General features: G+C 44.2%; 1 protein-coding gene across 3 annotated transcripts in view; it reads left to right on the top strand.

Annotated features, from left to right (window-relative positions):
- Positions 1–22,586, top strand: part of LOC147625572 (diacylglycerol O-acyltransferase 2D-like) — a 56,055-nt gene extending 33,469 nt beyond the window's left edge. For all 3 annotated transcript variants that reach the window (XM_086817080.1, XM_086817081.1, XM_086817082.1), the window contains 7 exons: positions 7,974–8,059; positions 20,962–21,068; positions 21,258–21,413; positions 21,578–21,664; positions 21,743–21,840; positions 21,939–22,026; positions 22,118–22,586. In XM_086817080.1, coding sequence (XP_086673206.1) covers positions 7,974–8,059; positions 20,962–21,068; positions 21,258–21,413; positions 21,578–21,664; positions 21,743–21,840; positions 21,939–22,026; positions 22,118–22,219 — 724 coding nt within the window. In that variant the 3' untranslated portion in view covers positions 22,220–22,586. The remainder of the gene's footprint in view (positions 1–7,973; positions 8,060–20,961; positions 21,069–21,257; positions 21,414–21,577; positions 21,665–21,742; positions 21,841–21,938; positions 22,027–22,117) is intronic.
- Positions 22,587–23,969: the final 1,383 nt, after the last annotated feature.

The following is a 23,969-nucleotide window of genomic DNA, read 5'->3' on the forward strand; positions in this document are numbered from 1 at the left end:
AAGTCGACTCCAGGGCATTGAGCATAACCCCTGGCAACCAACCTCGCCTTGTGCTTGTCCAAGCTGCCATCAGCTCAGAACTTCGATTTGAAGATCCAGCGCACACCAATCACCTTACGCTGCAGTGGCCTAGGCACCAAAATCCAAGTGCCATTCCGTTCAATAGCATCCAGCTCTGCCTGCATAGCACGACGCCAAGGCTCATGTGAAAGAGCCTCGTCCACAGAAGTGGGATCAAAAAGACCATGAATGATTGAGGACATAAGAGCATAGTTAACAAACATGTTGCCCTCATGAATTTGCTTCCATGAAACTCTGGAAGATCGCCTGAGAGAACTAGGTGGAGGAGCAAAAGGAAGCTCACATAACCCAGAATCACGAACTGTCTGAAAATACCATCCAAGCACAGATATGCTCGAACTCGCTGGAGGAGCAGAGTCATCATCATTTGACTGAGAATCCAGAGCTGGAGGTGTAACAGAAGCAAAGGGAGGAGGAGGAGGAGGAGGCGAAGAAGGAGGAGGAGGAGGAAGAAGAAGCTCACCACCCCCCCTCTAAAGATGTAGGAGACTCGTTGAACACTGTCTCCGAATGCCATGAGCCTTGCGTTATTGTTGAAACTCCTGGGATGTAAACTCACCCCCTCTGTGGTTCCTGAGAGCCTTGACGGAGGAATCGGTCTCTTTTTCCACCTCAACTCTCCAATCACAAATGTGCTGAGAAGCCTCATCCTTGGACTTCAGAAAGAAGACCCAAGTATATCTGGAGAAGTCATCCACCATCAGGAGCATGTACAACGTTTTACTCAAAGACGCGGTACTCATAGGACCACATAAGTCTGCATGAACAAGAGCAAGTGATGTCGAAGATATGTGTCGCCTCCTTCGGAAAGGCGGCTCGGTGTTGCTTCCTTTGTAAACAAGAGGAACAAACAAAAGATGGAGCCTTGATGGTCGGTAAATCCTCAACCAACCCATCCTTCGAAGCTCGCTGTAGAAGCTGATAGCTCAAATGGCCAAACCGAGCATGCCAAAGAGTTGAAGAAGAACTAGAAGAAAGCAAAGCGGTCACTTTGTACAAACCACTATCTATGACTCCCTGAGCCAAGATGCTACCAGTCTCCTTATCACGAATGGTAATCTCATAACAAGAGAAGATCACCTCCGCACCTTGAGCTGTAAGAGCACTCACTGACAAAAGGTTAAATGCCAAATATAGAATGTACAGAATGTTAGAGATGTATCTCTTGTCCTCGGAGGAGCGGAAGATGGGGATGGTGCCATGTCCATGCACTGGCACGGAAGAAGAATCACCCAAAGTGATCTCCCCTATCCTAGCAGTGAAGTCTTCGAACCAATCTCGATGGGGTGTCATGTGAGCAGTAGCACCACTATCCACAATCCATGACTGCGACTGAGAAGTCACGAGCAGGTACATGACGAGTACCTGCTAATAGAAGAATACCATCATCCTTCTTGATTTGAGACATCGCTGTAGAGGAAGAGTTCTTTGCTTCTTCATCCCGCTTCTTCTTGTGACATTGGGGTGATTTATGATCCTTCTTGCCACAATAATGACACTCAATGTCCTTGTTTTTAGAAGATCTGCTTTTGTCTGTCTTTATCCTTGGATTTCTTGTCAGAACCCCCTTTCCCTTTCTTCTGTTGATTCTTCCCTTTATCTTGTGCAGCCAAAGCTCCATCAGAACCACAAGAGGTGCCAGTCCGCTCCTCAAAGCGAGACTCAAGCTGCATAATGGAGGGGAGAACTTCCTCCCAAGTAAGTGGAACAGGACAAGGAGAAGAAACAAGAGACTGAAAATAAGCATCAAACCTCTCTGGAAGCTTGGACAAAAGCCGAATAGCCATATCTTCTGTAGAGATATCCTTGCCACAAATAGCAAGCTCGTCCCGGAGATCTTTCATCTTCGAGATGAAAGCAGATAAAGATGGAAAGCCAGAAACTGACAAGTTCATAAGCTTCTTTTTCAAAGCCAAAATCCATCCCAAAGACTTAATTTTGTAAAGATCTGCAAATGCCTTCCAAACTTCATGTGCAGCGTCTGCTGTACGTATATGAGAGAGAATAGAATCGTGACAATTCAACATCAGAAAAGAGAAAACACGACAATCATTTGCGTGCCAAATATCAATATGTGCCTGAGTCACACCACCGGAAGCAAGGGTGGGAGGGGTTGTTAGCAGTCATCTCCTGTCTGTATATTTACACCAGGGCCTCTATTGTGGGTGTGCCCGCCCGATTTAGGTGTTATCTCATTTTTCCCCACTCTCCATATTTTTCCCTATTTTTTTCCCATTTTATTCTGGTGTGGGAGGCTGTCCTGTGGCTCTTGGCTGATCTAGGTGTGGTGGCCGATTGCTTTTGCTGTTCCCTGCCTCTCTTTGTAGCTGGCCGACTTGGTCTGGAGCTGGCTGACTGATGTTGCAGCAGTCGGGTGTCCTACAGAGGGATGTCGGCTGGTTTTCTACTGGCCGATTGGATCATAGGAGCCATGTAAAATGGCCCCTAGCCCCCCCACACACATTGTATTGGGTATTCCGGGATTTTCTTGTGTATATAGCAGAGTTACACGCCTCTCTCTCTCCCTCTCTATTGCGGTGTTTTTCTGCCGTGCACTTGCTCTTGTGTTTTCAGATTTTGTCTTCATCTCCGCTGCATATTCTGACATGGTATCAGAGCTCTAGGCTCTTGATAAATCTTGGGAACTGTGTGAGCAAGAGGGGGGCTGTTTTGTTGCTGATTGGTGGATTGTTTTGGACCGTTCGGGAAGAGGAGAAGCAAGAGGAAGGCGGGCTGATTTGCTGGACAGCCACTTGCAGGTTTAAGTTCTTCTTTTTTCCCACCCACCCTTTTCAGTTACACCCCCGCAATGGCACATTTACTTGAGATGGCTGAGAGGCATGTGAAGATCCCGACGCTCCTCACGTTCCCAGTGGACCATCAGTTAGACGGGAACAACTACGACAGATGGAAGGTAATGATGGAATCTGTTTTGGAGTCTTACGACCTTGCATATTTCATTGTTGTTGGGGTTCGACGGCCGGAGTTAGAGGAAGGGGAGTTACCCTCGATTCGGAAGGAACGCGAGGCACAGGCACAGTTATGGGATCGTGTCAATGCCAGGGTCCGTTCTTTCATTTTCCTCAACTGCACACCGCAGGTAATCAATCATATCAAGCATATGACGCTGGCCAGAGGTATATGGTAGCATTTGGCTTCTCTCTATAACAGGGTATCGCCCATGAAGAGGATCTCCTTGGAAGTACAGATGCGAGTAATGAATCCTGCCAAGTCATCGACGATGTGGGAGCACATCAACAAGCTGCAAGCTCTTCAGCAGGAAGTTCTCCAGGCTGGGAAAGAGATATCATCAGAGGATATGGCCATAGCATTGCTGTCACATTTGCCCTCTCAATACTCAGCATTTTACTCTTCGTTGATTACCAGTGGCAAGCTCAGTACCAAAACATGGGAGGAGCTTGTGCCCATGGTTCTGGACCAGGAGGAAAGATTCTTGAACCCCTCCCACAGGGCGGAGGTTCGGAGGCCTTAACTGGCCAACAGTCGAAAGGCCGTAACAAGAAGGGCAAAGGGAAGGCTTCACCGGAGAAGTCTTCTGAGAAGCAGTCCGACGCAGACCGCGAGAAACTAAAGGCAGAGAGGACGTGTAATGATTGTGGCGAGAAAGGCCACTATTGGAGGTAGTGTCCCAAGCAGAGCACCAAGAAGGGTGTAGAATCCTCAGCAGCAATCGTGAAGACTCCAACGTTTGTGCACATGGAAGTGATGGACACCGATGTTTCATTTTCTTCTTGCAGGGAGGAGGTTGGAGGACTCTCCGCTACGGATACTCGGGAGTGGATTCTAGACAGTGGTGCTTCCAGGCACATGACTCCTTCCCATTTGGCTTTATAGGATCTCTGCAGGTATTCTGGTCTTCCACTATCCCAGTTCACAGTGAGGGTAGGTTGGAGATGGTTCCTGATGGCAGAGGGGGGAAGCATTCCTCCCAAGTGTTGTATGTTCCTTCACTTGGTTTTCATCTGTTGTCAGTGCATCAAGTCTGCAAGACTGGTGTACGGGTGGAGTTTGATGATCATTTTGTTGCTCTCCGGGACAAGGCAACAGGCCAGGTAGTTCGGGAAGGCAGAGTGGAGAATGGAGTTTACAAACTTTCAGCACTCTCTCTCCCAGGTCCTCAGTTTTGTGATGAGTGGCAGTCTGGTAATGGCCACTTAAGTGTGGATACGCTGCAGGTGTAGGCTTTCCTGCACCAAATGGTGGACGGCTTGCTAATTGATGGCAGCAGTTGGCAGGAACTTTCCAGTACAGATGTTGGTAGTTCTTGTGTTTGTCAGTCAGAGGAAACTTTCCAGGTAACCTATGCTATGATGTCTCGTAGCATTTGGGACAGAGAAATTCCTGTAGTTAAGAAAGCTCTTTCCACGGGGACCTATCGGAAGGCTAGGCAGGTGACAGCTGATTACTTGCAGAAGGAGGTGGATGTTGCACATTCTCCAGGCTTTGTGGTGCTGGATTCAGAGGGGGTGGTTTACAGGTTTTCGAAGGCCTTCAGTGGTCTTCAACAGGTTGCCAGGACTTGGCATCCCACCGTAACAATTGTTGATCCTTGTGAGTAGTGAGCGATGAGCAGTATGCTGCCTCTTTGACTCGGAAGCAGAATGGTTCATTGATCTGGTTGGTGGATACCAGATTGGACGGGAGCTTTCTGATGAGGCTGTTGAGCTCATGTTTGCAAAGGACTCTTTGGGAGACAAGATTGCGTATCTTGTGGTTTCTGCAGCATGACGGATCTTGGAGTCTTTTACACAGGAGGGGGATTGATGGATGGAGTCAGGCTCCACGATCGGAGTGACTCGGATTGGGGAGGAGAGCCAAACACGAGGACCTTGACATCAGGCTACAATTTTTCCCTTGGCTCAGGAGCAGTTTTATGGAGCAGTAAGAGGCAACCATCTATTGCCTTGTTGACGACAGAGGCAGAGTACCGGGCTGCTTGTGGTGCTGCTTGTGAGGTTGTGAGGTTGCAGAGGTTACTTGGCAGGATTGGGTTTCCACAGGAGGGACCAATGGTCATCCAGAGGCATTTTGCTTGTGAAAAGATTGTTGCTGATGACATCTTGCTAGAGTTCTGTTGGACGGAGGACAGTGCGGTGGACCTCTTCACGAAGTCTCTATCTCAGGCTTTGCTCAGGCGGCACTCGAGCTCCTTGGGGTTGGTTCCACATCCAGGAGCTGAGAGGGGGTGTTAGCAGTCATCTCCTGTCTGTATATTTACGCCAGGGCCTCTGTTGTGGGTGTGCCGCCCGATTTAGGTGTTTTCTCCTTTTTCCCCACTCTCCATATTTTTCCCTATTTTTTTTCCATTTTATTATGGTGTGGGAGGCTGTCCTGTGCCTCTTGGCTGATCCAGGTGTGGTGGCCGACTGCTTCTGCTGCTCCCCGTCTCTCTCTGTAGCTGGCCGACTTGGTCTGGAGCTGGCCGACTGATGTTGCAGCAGTCGGGTGTTCTACAGAGGGCTGTTGGCTGGTTTTCTACTGGCCGACTGGATCATAGGGGCCATATAATAAGCCCCCACACACATTGTATTGGGTATTCCGGGATTTTCTTGTGTATATAGCAGAGTTACACGCCTCTCTCTCTCCCTCGCTATTGCTGTGTTTTTCTGCCGTGCACTTGCTCGTGTTTTCAGATTTTGTCTTCATCTCCGTTGCATATCTGACAAGGGTGGCATTGGCAGGTGTAACAAGCCAATCCCAGAGATCCATGCCACACAAGGCTGATTTCACCTTCACCTTCCACAAAGTGTAGTTGGAGCCATCCAACTTTGCAGACTCAAAGAACATATGAAGTGTAGTTGGGGTAGCCATCACAAGAGCTTGGGCTCAATCTCAGAAAAATGCACAATCTCAGAAAAATGCACAATCTCGGAAGGAGTGTCCACCATAGGTACTAGAAGCTACCAATCCTCAACTCAGAACACCGAAAAGTGCAAGAGCCAGGTACCTGTAGGGAAGAGAACGTAGCAAGATAGATGCTGCAGCCCTAAAAAGGAGTAGCCGACAGGTGAAAAAGGGAATCTCAGAGATCAAACCAATGAGGGAAGACCTGAATCTGCAGTGGAGAGGCGCTGGAAGAAGCCAGCTGATGTTAAGGTGCTGAAAACTAAGGCAGATCTGGGGCAAGAAGTTAACGCTGATTGGGGCAGTAGATTAACGCTGAACCGGAGCGATGATACCATGAATGAGTGCAGAGAGCGGAAGCAAACAAGCACTAGAGTGTGCTGAGCAGAGAGTGCGAGAGAGAGAGAGAGAGAGAGAGAGAGAGAGAGAGAGAGAGAGATATGAAGCAACTATGCTGAATATGCTGAAGTGATACAGTCCCAAGCAAGAGACATGAACGGCTCATAAGTGAGGGAGCAAAAAGAAAGACTAGACTATAAGAAAAGTGGGAGGCCAGCCCACTTATATATAGGTAAGAGGGGCTGGCCGATTGGACATGAGAGCCTGGCCAACTGGACATGGGTCTGCTGGCTGGCTGGGAAAAAGGTACCCGACTTGGGAAAAATCCCAGAAAAATGTACAAAAATAGGGTGGCCAGCCCACAACCAAGGGCCAAGGCCATGAAAAGGGACCAAAAGGAGTATGAGCAGAAACTGGGGATGAATGTGCTAACACTTGGCTGAGTTCTTCTATGACAGCTTGACATCTGTGTCTAGTGCCCAGCTCTTGGCCTACTAAGCTGTTTAGACACTTGTACAAAAGATAATCCAAGTGGGTTGTAATTGTGTGTGGGACAACGCACTGACAACTAACCCTATGACCTGATCCTGATGGCAACTGATGATATGTCTGTGGACTAGGGATCACAACATGCTGAGTGCTCATCCAAAAGGTTGCTAAACTGTGCTTTCATACCAGTATGGTCACGTGTGCACTTATTTCTCGTGCATATATTGAGTCAGTTCTAATGAAAGCCCAAATACATCATGTTTGAGTACATCTGTGGAGGCTAATGGAGCATTTGAAGGCATAAGAATGGCGGTGCGAGCTGCCAGAAAGATATGATTCACATACATGGATGTTTGAATAAAGAAGGCTTTTTGATTGCACTGCTCAAGCCTCACAGGATGTGATGTAACATTAGCAAATTCCTTCCATACATGGATGAAATTCAATGTGTGCTCGATTTTTGTGAGACACAGAAGGCATATCAACAAATGCCTAAATGTGTACTCAAATTTTGTGAGACACAGAAGACATCAATAAAAGTCAAGAAATTCAGAATATTAGTTCTAGGATGAAAAAAGTACAACATCTGTCTGCTTATATACATGTCATACGAGGGCCACTAAATCAGAGTTTGCTTCAATAATTGTCCTACATGGGACACTAGACCTGATTGAAATACAAATATAGTGAGGCTTTTGTTGTGCTTGGAGTGAAATACTGTCAAGGGCCAAAACTTTACATATTTTTGTAAACTTACTTTAAAACTTTTCATACATGTGAGATGTTGATTGGGTGCATGCATTATGCTTTCATCGATGTGCATACCAGCTCAAATGATGCTTTTGTAAATTTGTAGCTTTGTGATTCACCCAAGTCTTTACAATACTGCCAAGGGCCAAAACTTTACATATTTTTGTAAACTTACTTTAAAAATTTTCATGCATGTGAGATGTTGATTGGGTGCATGCATTATGCTTTCATCGATGTGCATACCAGCTCAAATGATGCTTTTGTAAATTTGTAGCTTTGTGATTCACCCAAGTCTTTACATGTACTTGTTGGGGTTGAGACACTTTGTGTAAACTGTTGAAGGTGAATGATCTTGTGTTATGGCTGGCATTTGTTTTGATTGCAAAAAAGCTTGCAACTTAGTGTTGATGACAACATTCTTTTGAAATAAATTTGTGTTTTCTATGCAGATTTATATGCAAATACGGTCCTGGTCATTTCCCTCTTACTTTGGTGATGGAGGACAAGGATGCTCTGGATCCAAAGCGAGCTTATCGTAAGGCATTTACATCATTGCATTATTTTGGTAATCGCATGTTTAATCAAATGTGATCATAATGTTGGAGAAAATATGGTAAGCTAACCCTACGTCTTCCTACCAAACACAAAAACACAACCTTCTATATCTTGAAGAGCTGCACGTACACAAGATTGATAAAAAGAAGACTTCTATTATTATTGAAGCACGACGAGTGCAATATATAGATTTGTACAAAGGGAAAGGCAAAATTGGCTTTAGACCCAAAATAGATGCTATTTTTATCTCTATCCTCTATCCTATCCACCTCGAAGCTTTGCACAACCTTAGCAATATCTAGCAAACCCCTTCTCAAAGTGTGTTATGACTTTGAGAATTACAAATGATCAATTCATTGCATTGGCATCTATTTAGCCAGGGGCTTACAAAATGACTAAGCCCATAGATATCTGAGCCACCACCATTACACTCAAGTACTATGTCGTAGTATCTAGTCCATACTATGCATAATGGAGTTGATAGTTGTATAGTCTTGTGGGTTGACTACCATGACTATATAACATGCATGTTCCTAAAAGGTGAATTTGGGCATGTTCCTGGATTCATCTAGGTATATATATATAAGAAAATACAACAGCTTTTGGTGCTTTAAAGACAAATCATGAAAAGATTTATGTGTTGTCGATGTTGGCATCAAAATAACAAAGTGGAACATACAAGATCCTCGAAGAGGGTGGTGAACAAGGTAGCAATGCCCATTGAAGTCCATGCCAATGATGATAGAACAGAGTGACATATATCAGGAAGCCTTTAGTAAAGTGCCAACCCTTATATAAGACCCAGTTCCCACATAACACATGAGATGCACATATTCTAGTGGGCTGATCAGTCTGTTATCTCTAGTCGGCCAGCAGCCAGGACCCTGTAGCTACTTACACTTCATGCCATACCATCGACTAGCCATCTCACCAAATTTTGCATATGGCAGGGTGAATACCACTGTTGAATGCAGTTTTCAGCCACAAACGCAAGCAGCCAGAGGTCATCTACAGTCCCACATCTGCATTTTCAGCAAGCGTAGGCCTTCTCAACCTGTTAAAAAAACATGCACTGTAGGTGCTGTCCAGCAGGTGTTGTACAAGGCAACCAGCAATCAGCCTTCAACGACAGCATCTGTACATGTCTATGGTCAGTACAATCAGGGGATTACAGCTCTACAGTCAGTCTTTTACATTCATACAGCAATAAAAGCAAATATACCTTCATGGTGGGGGCCCTTCTGAGTGTTATTGGGACCCAATCTTGTGTATAGTTCTCTCTCTCTCTCTCTCTCTCTCTCTCTCTCTCTCTACCCCCCCCCCATATCTCTTGCATACTTTGAATTTCTGATTGTTCTACTTGCGATTAACACATTCCGCCACTCAATCATTGTCAACATTCAAACTAATATTAGTCAGTGCGCACAATTGATTAAACACATTAATATTGACTATATCATACCATCCCACACGCTTGATTGAATACATTAACCTGGTAGATGATATAAATAAAAGACGCATCCAAAATAAAATTGTGGGTGTCTCTCTAGAGGTTAAGACTAACATTTTTTCGTGCTCGGGTTGCAATTGATCTCAATTGCGTGGATGAGATTTTAGTAAGAACGGAAAAACTTCTATGGCATCCATTTGGTATCTTTAATAGGATAATTCTTGAAACTCATAAGATACTTAACATAGGTATTGCATGCACGTGTAGTGGTGGTCTCATGATCAATGATAGACTTGAAAGAAAGAGCATCGCAGGTCGTAGGTTTAAGAAAATGAGCACGAGGGAAGCTCGTAGGTGCTTATAAGCATAAGAGACTGTCTCTACAGCCAATGTAAGCCCAACAGAGCATGTAGTGACAGACTCAACCATGTGTCCAAGAGATAAAGATATAGAGAGAGGGGGGAGAGAAGGAAATAGGGATCTTGCACAGTACACAACATTGAGCGGGAAACAGGTCCCGCTCTCTTTCAGGAATTTATTCAGGAACAATCCACGGGCATGCTAGCTAGGATCAATACAATCAATGAATACGAATGCCGATGGAGGATATCCAAGTCGATGTCGATGCCGAGGCACAAGATTTCTAATGCCGAGCACACTACGGGGATGACCCACAAGTATCTCTCACCGGGCTAGTATCAAATCTAATATCCAAATCTAAATCCAATGAATCCGAGTCCAATGAATCCAAATCCAAATCCAAATCCAAATCCAAGTTCAAGTCCAATTCCAAGTCCAAGTCCAAGTTTCATAACCAAGTTCCATGTTCATGTCCAAGCTATATATCCAAGTTCCATGTTTATGTCCAAGCTTCATGTTCCATGTCTAGCCCAAGTTCTCCATGTCGAAGCTCAATGTCCAAGTCCAAGAAACACTCGCTCATCCCATGAGTAATCTCCACAACTCCTATAGCCTTGTCCCTAAAGAAAACCATGGAAAAGCTCTTTTTGGCAAGAAAACTGATATAAAACCTGTTTTAATGGTTTTTGGGCAATAAAAACCTCCAAAAAGCAATTTTTAGGATTTTTGGAGCAGTTTTAGGACTTTTAAAATTTTTAGGATTTTTGAAATTTTTATTCGTACATGCCTGTATAGCTTCGTACACATTCGTACAGCTCCGTACACACATCCGTGTCGCCCATGCATATGCCCATACAAATCCAGGGCTGATCGTACATCTGAAAAGCAAGTTGGAGAAGGTGTTGATGGCGAAGAAGAAGCTCTCCATGATTATAATCTTTGAAAGCTTGGACTAAATCTTTGTGACCAACTCAGTATCTGAGCCAGAAAGGATGAGGTCATCAACATACAAAACAATGACACAAATATCCCCATCAGAAAGAAGCACATAGAGATTGGTGTCAGTATATGTCCTCTCAAAGCCAAGAAATAACAAGAAGGCATCGATCTTATGATACCAAGCACGGGGCGCCTGTTTGAGAACATAAAGAGCCTTTTGCAGAAGATACACATGGGTGTCCTGTCCCTGAATCACAAACTTAGGAGGCTTCTCAACATAAACTTCCTCCTCTAAATCTCCATTCAGAAAAGTGAATTTGACATCCATCTAGAACATGGGCCATCTGAAGTGTGCAGCCAGAGCCAAAACAATCTTGATGGTGGTATACGTGGTTGTAGGAGCAAATGTCAATGTCTCATCAAAGTCTTCACATGCCTTTTGAGCATATCCTTGAGCAACAAGGCGGGCTTTGTACTTATCCAAAGTACCATCTGCATGAAACTTGACTTTGAAAATCCATTTCACACCAATCACACAACGATGTAAAGGCCGTGGCACTAAAGACCAAGTGTGATTCCTATGGACATCTTTGCTTCCATGGCTTGCGGCCACTATGGCTATGCAAGAGCCTCCTCTTGACTCTCAGGCTCATCGATCTCCTGGAGAGAACTCATGAGAGCATAATTCACTGTGTGATGAGATGTGGAAGCCCGAGATAAATGGTAAGGTCCAAGGGTGGTGGTAGAGAGCTGGTTATGGAGCTGTGCATCAGTGAGACCAGAATCTCTAAAGAGTTGCTGAACCCACCGAGGTAGGCCAGCCTTCCTCTCAAAGCATGAAGAAGAAGAAGATCCAACTACAGTAGAGAACTCATCCGATGCTACTGGGAGAGGTGATGAAGTAAGCACTGGTGGGGGTAATCCCGGAGTCAAAGCAGGACTCATAGAGAGACTGGGAGCTGCAGAAGCTGGACAATAGGAACTGGTGGTTGTAAAGGAGCAACTGGCACTGAAGTTGCAGCAAGAGGAGCTAGATGTGGAAGAGGTATAAGATCACTAACATCGGCCGAGATCCAAAAAATTTGTAGATGCATCAGGTGGAGAGGAGTCGATGCCAAACAACAAACCAAGCATCATGGGAAATGATGACGTCATCAACCTCTGGATCCCAGAAGTGGCACCCTTTGGATCTCAGACTGTAACCTATGAAGATCACCTCATTGTGATGACTCTCGAGCAGCCAAAGCCAAGTATAAAGCCTAGGATGCTTCCAAAGCATCTAACAAGGACAACACCAAAGATAAGGGCAAGGACAAAGTTTCAGAGGAGAGATCTGCCAAAGTTGCATACATGGCAATCACAGATTCATCTACTTCTTCACTAGATTCACTCCTCGTGATCACAGCGATGACTTCTTTTGAAGAGCTCAATGACACACCTGAAGCGGTGGAATGGGTTGGTAATAGTGGTGCTTCTGCCCACAAGACCAATCACGCCCATATCATATCTTGGAGGACACCAGACTCTCTCTTCTTCAGTTCGTATCGGCGACAACCTTCGCTTCCGGTCACCGGTGTTGGTAATGTTTCTTTAGGTTCCTCTGCTACCTTACATGATGTTTTATATGTACCACGGATTTCCAAAAATCTGTTTTCTGTATACAAAGCTTCTCGAAAGGGACGGTGTACTTTGATGATGAGGTCATTGAAGTGATTGACAGGAAGACTCTCTCTATTGTTGCCAATGGAGTCCATGATGGGGGTCTCTACAAGATCACCAACTTTTCTTCCTAGATTCCTCACACTAAACTCTCATATTCATCAGTTTTTCTCTCCCTTGATGGCTTTGGTTTCTGAGACAGATACTTCTTTGTGGCATTCTCGCTTCGGTCGTGTATCCATTGCTGCCTTACAGAAGTTCCATTCTCAGCAAGTTGTCAGCGGACTACCTCAGCTCAAGTCTCTTTCACACATCTGCTCATCCTGCATGATGGGCAAGCATCATCGAGATGCATTTCCAGAGGAGGCCGCTCATCGAGCAACCCGAAGACAGGAGCTTATACATGCAGATCTTGCTAGACCCATAGAGGTTGAGTCTCTTGGAGGGGCTCGATATTTTCTTCTTCTTGTGGATGATTTCACTCCAAAGTCTCGGTATGTTTTCTGGCTTGCAAGTCAAATGTTTTTGCCTCCAACTTAAATGCATTATCATTTATCTTGGCAACAATTTTGAAAGGTCCATAAAATTTAGGAGCTAATTTTACTATAGGTTACTTCCTTGTTCTCAATTTGTTCTTTCATTTTAAGAACTATATGAGGTGAAACTTGCTTTTCAATAGGTTTAGGCATACCAAAATCATCGGAAATATTTTCATGTTATTCGGGAGAGAAGTCATCATCATCATGATTGACTTGTGGAAAAAGTAAGCCTTAGCTCCCTTATAATTGTTTTATTGGCTAGACTACAATTGGATTGGTTGACTGCTAGTCTACCGCACTTTGGTTTTTACTAGAGGCCGGTTTCAAGGTTCCGTTGTTGGGACCATCATCAACTTTCTAAAGGGGGTGAGCTCATGGTTGTCTCGAGGAAAGCCATTGCTAAAAATTTCAACAAGATGTCAGACTCTGAAGATGATCATGATTTTGATGATGATGAAGAGCAGGAGACCACTCCTGAGAGGACGGAATATGAGGATGTACTTGCAAGAGAACATGTTGCAAAAGATGCACGTTGTGAGGATGTAACGCAACCAGAAGACATGCCAAGTAAAGAGGAAGATGATGCCCAGTTTAAAGCCTGTTTGGCAGGGGCAGTGGATGTGCTTATGCAGCTCATGCAAAGTGAGAAGTTTGCTGAATTTACGAGGGCCCCTTCTAAGCCTAAGAAGAAGAAGAAGAAGAAGGTGTGTTCTAGGAACCCACCTCAGGGCAATAGTGGTGCCTCCCCACAGGTGTTGGGGTAAAGGCATTATGCCCACCCTTATAGTGTGTACAAGCCCATAAGTTATAGTACATAGTACACTTAGTACTTTTAATGTACTAAGTGCACTATGTATACTAGTGCAATATACATGTGTGATAGGGGAGTCACACACTCAATGCTTGAGTTGACTTATCCCCACAACTCTCTCTCTCTCTCTCTTCCTTGTTCTCTCTGTGTATGTCTCCCACATGAACTCTAACCCTAATTATCTCACCCATTCAACTGGTATCAGAGCTTGAACTTCCAACAATGGTGGTGTCGAATTTGCTGTAGAGGAGAAGAAGGTGCAGGCACTGATTTCTCTCCTGGCTTAGGTAGCAAAGCAAGGCGTGTGCTGTCTGTGTTGAACGTGGGGAAGCGTGTAGAAGCGCTGGCCACTTAGGCGAAGGGCAGGCGTGTCAGCGCTGAGCAGCCAGGCGCCTACAGCAGCAGCAGCAACCATCGCAGCGCACAGCAGGCTAGGCGGAGACGGCGAAGGCAAGCTCGACACGACAAGTGGCTGGGCGAAATTGGGTCAGCCCACACCAGGCGAAGGCGGCAACTTTACGTCGGCGACATCAGTCGCACGTCGCGTGTAGCGTTGGTGGCCCCAAGGCGTAGCAAAGTACACCTGCACGAACACGTAAGAGCCGGCACAAAAGTCCTTCGCCTGCCCAAACAGGGCCACGTCTGCAACCAGCCCAAGCCACGTTCTCTGCACGACTGTACCCGTCAATTGCAAGTACAATCGCCCAGCCCGTACAGTACCTGCAGGTGACCTAAATCTGCAGCGCAGCCAGCTCCCAGCCTGCACATGTGAATCTGTACCTGCACAGTGACAGAAGCATCATCTCCTTCACGTGTAAATACGACTCTCCTCTTTCCTGCAATAGAAATCAGAAATCAGAGGTATTTTGCTTCAATTTTGGAATTTGCATGTCCAATTATTAATTGAGCAGGTACATTCATCAATTGAGCAGGAACAGGTCAAAATTGCTCTGTTACCACATTTGGTCGTGGAAAGTGGAAAATTAGTAAGGGCTCACTGGTTGTTGCTAGAGGCTCTAAGGTGGACACTCTTTATTTCATGCATGCAGGTGTTTGTCACCATGCTAATGTAAATGCAACCGAGCTGGCGGAAATCTCTATGTGGCATAGCCGGTTGGGACACATGAGTGTCAAAGGAATGGAGCAATTGTCTCGTTTGGGTTACTTGCCTTCTCTAAAGTTTTCAAGTTTTCAGTTTTGTGAGCATTGTATATATGGCAGGCAACTCCAGTGCCCCCACAAGAAAGCTCTTGGACAGAAAGATGCTCAGTTAGAGCTTGTGCATACAGATGTATGTGAGATGCCTCAGCTTTCTTTGGGAGGGGCAAAATACTTTGTGTCTTTTATTGATGATGCCACACGCAAGGTGTGGGTTTATCCTCTTCGTTTGAAGAGTGATACATTCTCAGTGTTTCAGAAGTTTGTTGCTCATGTTGAGAATCAAACTGGCAAAACACTGAAGGCTTTGCGTTCCGACAATGGTGGAGAGTATATGTCCAAATAGTTTCAGGACTTTTGTGATGCTAAAGGCATCAAGAGGGAGCGCTCTACTCCTTATGATCCTCCACAAAACGGGACAGCAGAGAGAATGAACAGGACCATACAGGAGAAGGTCCGTTCTATGTTGTCACATGCTGCATTACCTCATGGTTTTTGGGCTGAAGCTGTTATGACAGCCGTTCACCTTATAAACAGGTCACCTAACACGAGGCTTGGTGGGAAAGTGCCAGAAGAAGTATGGACAGGGAAGCCTCCGTCATACAAGCACTTGAGAGTGTTTGGTTGCTTTGCGTACGTGCACATACGCAGGGAAATGCGCACCAAACTTGATCCTAAATCTCACAAATGCATATTCCTAGGATATGGTGACAGAGGTGAAATGGGGTATAGACTTTGGGATCCCGTGAATAGAAAGATTATACGCAGCAATGATGTCATTTTTGATGAAACATGCATGTATAAGGAGCTTGCAAGGCAATAGGAGCCTAGCAGAGTCATCTTTGATGATGATGGACATCATAGACAACAACCAAGGGCTGTAAATCAGCCATTACAGCAGCAAAACCAGCCCTTAAATGGTGCTGAAAATGTTCCAAATGGACAGCCAGACATGGCAGAAGATATCCCTATGGATATACCACAGTTAGAGGAAATACCGGGCATGATATTTCAGCCTTATGGCATGGAACAAGAGCCACCAATGGGTGATATGCAGGCTGGACAGCAACCTGCAAATGATGGTCATTGGGTACGGAGGTCCACAAGACTCTCCAGAGCCCCTGACAGGTTTGTTCCAGGGGTTGACTCCTTGATGCTCACTGACTGTGGGGAGCCCTCATGTTATAAGGAGGCTTTACAGAGGGCAGACAAGGCTCTTTGGAAGCGTGCCATGAAGTCAGAGATGGATTCTCTGCACAAAAATGGAACATGGAAGTTGGTGCATTTGCCTGCAGGCAAGAAGGTTTTGCCATGCAAATGGGTTTACAGGCTCAAAGTTGCACCAGATGCAAAGCCAAGATACAAAGCCAGGTTAGTGGCTAAGGGCTTCAAGCAGGAATATGGTGTGGACTTTGAGGAGATCTTCTCTCCAGTGGTCAAAATGACCACACGTAGAGCTGTGTTAGCTTTGGTTGCACATGATGATCTGGACTTGATTCAGATGGATGTGAAGACTGCTTTTCTTCACGGTGATCTCCATGAGGAGATAGATATGCAACAGCCAGAGGGTTATGCAGTAAGTGGAAAGGAGAAGCTTGTATGCAAGCTGAAAAAGAGTCTTTATGGGCTCAAACAGGCACCAAGAGAATGGTATCATAAATTTGATACATTCATGAAATCCCAGAAATTCAGGAGAATTGACATAGATCACTGCTTATACACCAAGAAAGCTTTGGATGGCAGTCTATTGATCCTCATCTTGTATGTTGATGATATGTTGATTGCCGGAAAATCTCGTAAAGAGATGGATGTCTTGAAGAAGAGGCTGCATCAAACCTTTGATATGAAGGATTTGGGTGATGCAAATCACATTTTGGGTATGCGGATACTTGGGGACAGAAATCAGCATGTGTTGTATTTGTCTCAAAAGGAATACATTGGCAAAGTTTTGCAGAGGTTCAATATGGACGGGGGGAAGAAGACTAGTACTCCTTTGCCTCCATATGTGAAACTCAGTGCTATGGACAGTCCACAGTCAAATAGTGGCAGGGCTGATATGGCCAAGATTCCGTATGCTTCAGCTTGTGGCAGTCTCATGTATGCCATGGTTGCTACTAGGCTGGACATTGCATTTGCAGTGGGAGTGGCTTCTAGATACATGGCCAACCCTGGCAAGAAGCATTGGGAAGCAGTGAAAGGTGTCATGAGATACCTGAAGGGCACACAGGATATGTGCATTTGCTTTGGCAAACAGGATGCATTAGTGCATGGTTACATGGATTCGGATTATGCCGGTCATCCAGATAACCGGAAGTCTACTACCGGTTATGTGTTTACATTCACAGGAGGTGCTGTGTCATGGATATCCAGGATGCAGAAGTGCACTGCCTTATCTACTACAGAGGCCGAGTATATTGCAGCCACAGAGGCTTGCAAGGAGGCATTATGGCTATCTCGGTTAGTGGTTGATTTGGGTTATACAGGGGATATTCCATTGTTGCATTGTGATAGTCAGAGTGCCATCCAGTTGGCAAAGAACCCTGTCCTTCATGCAAAGACGAAGCATGTGGATGTGAAGTATCACTTCATCAGAGAGGTGATAGAGAACAAGCAAATTCAGCTTGTTAAGATTCACACGGATGACAACCCGGCTGATTTGTTGACAAAGAGTTTGCCTCCGGAGCGGTTTGCTCATTGCAAACACTTGATGGGCATTGGATGAGGCCAGTTTCAGCCTTGATATGGCCTTGTATATTATCATGTACATGCTGATTTTTTCTTTTCCTTCATTTAAGGGCACTTTGCCTTTAAGTGGGAGGTTGTTGGGGTAAAGGCATTATGCCCACCCTTATAATGTGTACAAGCCCATAAGTTATAGTACATAGTACACTTAGTACTTTTAATGTACTAAGTGCACTATGTGTACTAGTGCAATATACATGTGTGATAGGGGAGTCACACACTCAATGCTTGAGTTGACTTATCCCCACAACTCTCTCTCTCTCTCTCTCTCCCTTGTTCTCTTTGTGTATGTCTCCCACATGAAACCCTAATTATCTCACCCATTCACACAGGATCCTGCAATTGGACAGTTTTCTAACAAGTAGAACACTTATGGTGCAAACCCACAGAGTTCCTTTTTCGAACATCCACCTATTCCACAACAATCTATGCATCCATGCTATTTTGGTGGTGTTTCCGTGTTCCAATCTATGACTGGGGGTTACCCTCAGGTAGGCATGGGAATGCAAGGGAATTCTGGAGCTAATTTTCAGCCTGGTATGCAAGGCAATATGTATGGTTGTAACACTTATGGTGCAAACCCACAGAGTTCCTTTTTCGAACATCCACCTATTCCACAACAATCTATGCATCCATGCTATTTTGGTGGTGTTTCCGTGTTCCAATCTATGAATGGGGGTTACCCTCAGGTAGGCATGGGAATGCAAGGGAATTCTCGAGCTAATTTTCAGCCTGGTATGCAAGGCAATATGTATGGTTGTATGTAGTCCGGAATGCAAGGGAATATGTATGGGGGCATGCAGCCCGGAATGCAAGGAAACATGTATGGGGGCATGCAGCCTGGTATGCATAGTGGTATGTTTGGAAACATGGGAGGATCAGCAGGATTGCATGGTGTGGGAACTGGCAATGTTGACCCTATGATGGGCATGAATGCAGGGGGTAGCAATCTTGTGAGGGCACTTCATTACGATAATCTAACGCCTATGGGTAAGGCGAAGGAGAATAAGGAAGGGGGAGGTGCAGTAAAATTTGACACATTCAGTGGGGCCAAAGACAGGCTCAAGGCTCTTATCTTTTTACAGCAGTTTGATGCTGCCTTTTTCTAGTGGAAATTACACGGAATCCTTAAAAGTGAGAAAAGCTGTGACTTTTCTCAAGGGCAATGCATTGCAGTGGTGGTCCACTCTTCTTTTGCAGGCATAGCACCATCTACTTGGGTACAGTTTAAACAGGTGTTCTCTTCTATGTGGCTCACATCTACATTTGAGGTGGATGTAATGACAGACAGCATGGCATAAGTTGGATGCATTGAAATGTGAGAATCATGAGGATTACAACAAGAACTTTACTCCCAGTTACTTCTTATCGTGCAGTGTCATTGTTAGAGCAAGTTGAGAAGTATTGTTGTGGGTTGCCCAAGGAAGTGCGTGACTATTGCATTAAGACTCAAGTAGCAAATATGTCGCAAATGATAGAGAATGCCATGACGGCAAATGCGTAACTCACTGGAGTTTCAACTGGATTTAAGGGCAGCAAAAGCACTAAGAAGAAAACTAAAAAGTTAAGGCATGCATCGCGTAATGCAACAGTGCCCCCAAAGAAGCGGCATAAGATGTTACCAATGCGCAAGAGAACTCTTGAGGAGAAACAGGCTTTGTTGGATGCCAAGAAATGCTTTTTCTGTATCGAAGAGAGACATATGTCTTTCAATTGTCCCAAGCGCAAGTCCCACAAGGACTTTGACACTAAAGGGGAGCCCAAGTCTAAGAAGAAAGCAAGACCGTCTGCAGGGTTAGTTCCTGATCTTGTTGGGGAACAGCCAGGTGGTGAGAAGACTGAGTTGTGCAGGGCATGGGGTATCTTTGTACCATCCTTCAAGTAAACCACATATGAAGATCTGAAGGGCCTTCGACTGACTTAGCTTATCTTCTTCGATTTCGGCTTCGATTTTGGAATTGAGTTGTCCCCACAAATCCTCCTCGACCACCTTCTGGATGTTACTGTCTTTTGCAAATCTTATTTTATTTCCTCTCATCTTGGTGGCAGTTGCCTTGGTATGTTGAGCCTGGGGTGCTAGGCTCGGTTATTTTCTCCAAGATTGTGATGTGGGCTTCAAGTTCACAGACTTGCCCTCATTAGCAGGGTGATTTGCTCCATCAAATATGTTGTCAGCTCGTTCAAGTGGGTAGAAGGGGCTTTTGCAGAGTGGAGAAAGTGAGTCTCTTGGACACCTTTCCTGCTGCGTGACCCCCTGCTTATCTGAAACTAAATACTAATGTTGAAAAAAAACCCTAAAGGTAGGGTTCACTCACTGTCTGTAAGGGGGGAGCTGATTCGAGATGAGGAGTGAGCTGGGCCGATGCTGCTTGACGTAGATGACAGGCAAGGCTGCTTGAACTGAGCCGGGGGTGCTGCTTGAATCAAATATGCTGCTAATGCAGGCAAGGGCGCTACTGAATAGGTGGGACGATGGTGAGGCTGAGAGAGAGAGAGAGAGAGAGAGAGAGAGAGAGAGAGTTTTATCTACTAAAGGCCCAAAGGGTCTATGAGACCAAAAAGTAATACATATGATCCATGTCTAGACTAGTAGTCATGGAACAAAATTGAATTGGAACCAGTCATGTGTCATCTTCCCCTACACGAGGGTACATGGTGTCAATGTTCTCCTCCTGTGCTGGCGCCTCTATGGTGTTAGAGTTTGTCTGGGATGGGAGAGGGCTCCGATCTTTGGGGTGGGGGGTGTGCGCCCCTCTGGAGGGACTGTGCCCTCCCTCTCATGACTCCACGTGTGGGCGGAGCCAGTACATCTTGGGTTCAGGGTGGACTCTCCTCGGGAGATGGGATGTGTCATCAATGATCTATCTGCTCCTCCTTGTGGCAGTGGGACTGGGGGTCTGTCATACTCATATGATGGATGCCAAAAAATTATGTGATAAATGTCTTGGTTGACGAATGGGCCAAAGCAGCAAACCTCTTGCCAAGCAGACTTGGGCAGCTGGTCACATAGTAGAGATACGGCCAGTAAAGGCAATACCGAGGTGTACATATGAAGTGATTAGCCCAATGGCATCGTCCCTGATCAGTTTTCTAGCAGTGATAAGCTTTATATAAGAAGTGATCACATCAGAATTATGCCTGAGTAGTCCCTTTGCTTGAATCAATTAAACGTTAATACATGATACATCAGGGCTATATTGATATATTGTTTGTGTCTGGGACAGTCTTTGCAGTGGAGCCTCATTCTGTTCTACCAATTGGGATTTTGGCACTTTGCAATTATACTGAATACTTGCCCATTCAAAAGCTTAAGGCACTTTCAAGCAGTGCGGTAATCTCTCTCTCTCTCTCTCTCTCTCTCAAATGCTTGCAGACATAGAATATGCATGTGCGCATGCATTCCATGCACACACTAAGATTCAAGCACATACGAATTTACGTTTATACCTGTGTATTGAACATTTACAATGCATCTTTAAGTTCCAAGTGTTTCTCCTTAGTAAACGCATCTGTTTTGTAGATCTTTTTCACCCCTTTTTTAAGGCACATCTGGTCTTGGTTGGGACTAGTACCTGCATCAAGAAAGGTTCTTTCAAATTCTCTAAGCAATGGCTATAGCTGCATTCTTATTCCTGGAGGTGTTAGAGAGATGCTGTTTATGGAACATGATCGTGAGGTCAGTATTTCTGAAAATCATTCGAAGCCTCTCATGCTTTTTAGATTCCCAAGTATTGGTGTCTTTCCTCGTGTCTTTTGAAGCAGGCTGGCAGTTGCATAGTCGTGCTGATGCCCGTCTCTTGACAGTCGCCCAGTTTTCATGCTTTGGCTTTACCTGTGTAGGTAGTGTATCTAAAGCAAAGGCTTGGGTTCATACGTGTAGCTATTGAGACAGGCTCTCCTTTAGTGCCTTGTTTTATTTTTGGACAGGTAAATACACGAGTGTTCTATATTTTTGTTTGGTACTTAAATGCAAGGTGGCTAAAGCAGTAGTATATACCCTGGCAGACTCATGTCTACAACTGGTGGAAACCCAAGGGCAAGGTGTACAACCAGATGTCTCGAATTCTCCGCTTTGCACCACTTGCTTTCTGGGGGATGTTTGGGTATGCCTTGTATATTTTGTGTGTTCCTCTTCATGATTTGTAGGAACGTTAATGCAAAACCTTCATGATGGAGGACAAGTGTGCTGGCTTGTCTGCAGGACCCCTGTTCCTTTCTCTCGTCCTATGTACGCTGTGGTGGGAAAGCCTATCGAAGTGAAGAAGAATTCAAATCCGACTCAAGAAGAGGTTTGCTTTTTGCGCTTTTCTACAAAAAAATAGTGCGCACAGTGTTCATCCCCTCCCTTCAGGAACTAAATTGTTTGTCATTGTATCTCAGGTTTCTGAAGTGCAATCAATTTTCATCTCCTCCCTTCAGGAACTTTATGAGAAGCATAAGGTGGATGCGGGGTGCAAAGGGGTCCCTTTGTATGTTTACTGAACTGAATAGAGACCCATTCGAGCTTTTGCGTCCCAGGACAGTTGAGTAGTGTGATTATGGTTAAGTGCACTAATGCACATCCAGATGGGACAGATTATAATGCTCTTTTCTATCTTAAGCTCCATAGTATCCCCAACTCTAATGAGCTGCATGTGTAAAGGAGCATAAGAAGCAGCAAGTTTGCTTTACAAATAGGCAATAAGATGCAGAAAATTACTCATAGCTTATTATATTATTATCATTAAATATGTCTTCTGCACACCCACACCAAATATACATTATGATTAACTGTGATTTTTGTATATTTGCAAGGATAATTCTGTGCAGGTGTTCACAAATAAAATGTGGTCGCTAAAATTCAAATTAAGTTTTGTGTGAGTTTTGTTTTGCATAGTTATTTAGGATAGTTTGATGTATTCACAATATGTTTATTGTCTTTTTATATACTGTATTATCGTTATTTTATGTATTGCATGTCTATTGTGTGTGTGTGTGTGTGTGTGAGTGAGAGAGAGAGAGAGAGAGAGTGTGTGAGAGTGAGAGTTAGAGAGTGTGTGTGTGTATAACGTCTACTAAAGGATATATGAGAATAAAAATAAAACACATGATCTATGAATGCTTGGATGTCAAAAACAAAAGAGAGAAAGAAAGAGAATTAAAAAAACAAGCTGAAAAATTGTTATTGAACTTTGGATAACATATGTTGATTAAACGTCTACTAAAAAATCTACGAGAATAAAATTAATACACGATCTATGAATGCTTGGATGTTAAAGAAAGAAAAAGTTATTTGTTATTGAATGTAATATGAACTTAGGAACATATGTCTTATTAACATGTGCGTATGTATGTTATAAAAAAATATAATTTCTACTAAAATATTATATTTCTTGGATGTAGGTTCTATCCTTGCTCATTTCAACGGGGTGGACGTGCTAGAAATAATTATACACACGCACATATATATATAGTGTCTTAGTGAATAAAATAATATCTTTTTTATTATTGTAGTTTTTTTACTTTTTTGTATTGTGGGGGTCATTTTAGAGGTGGAATTGACAAACCGCATGCCATTAAGAAGTGGGCAAGTATTGAACCCGGGCTGTTGGGTGTAGGACGAGAGCCCTTACCACTATGCCATCTCTCTCACCTCAATTATTGTAGTCTTTTTAGTGTATTGCATTTATATCATTCCCAAAAATAGGATGTGTGTGTGTGTGTGTGTGTGTGAAAGAGAGAGAGAGAGAGAGGCAAGAAAGGTCTATGAGCTTTCTAAAAGCAAGCTTAGTTATGGTAATTGAAATCAATGTAAATATAACATGAGTTTGAATTACATATGTCCTATAAAATTTATATGATTTGTATTGAAATGGTATGTGAATTTATTCTACTATGGTATAAAGGCATATAAAATTATGTATATAAATATATATTGATAATACATATGCTTTTATAAAACTATTTAGAAAACATTTTATACCATTTTCTCTCTCTTTCTCTTTCTCTCTCTCTCTCTCTCTCTCTCTCTCTCGGACACACACGAGACCACCCCAAAGCAAGGGGCCCTTGTGCTCCAAATTTTGGGGGACACAATTACTACTAATAGTTAATTCTTAATCGGACCTTGTGAAATTATCCTCAAGCCTTACATGATATCAAATATTTTCACATAATGTCACGTAAAAACCTTGTGCGAAGAATCACAATCTTTGTCTTCTAGAAATGTCTTTTAACATAGATTCTCATACAA

This window comes from Cibotium barometz, chromosome 23, assembly GCF_041138505.1.
Source record: "Cibotium barometz isolate CiBa-2024 chromosome 23, ASM4113850v1, whole genome shotgun sequence".
Classification (NCBI taxonomy): domain Eukaryota; kingdom Viridiplantae; phylum Streptophyta; class Polypodiopsida; order Cyatheales; family Cibotiaceae; genus Cibotium; species Cibotium barometz.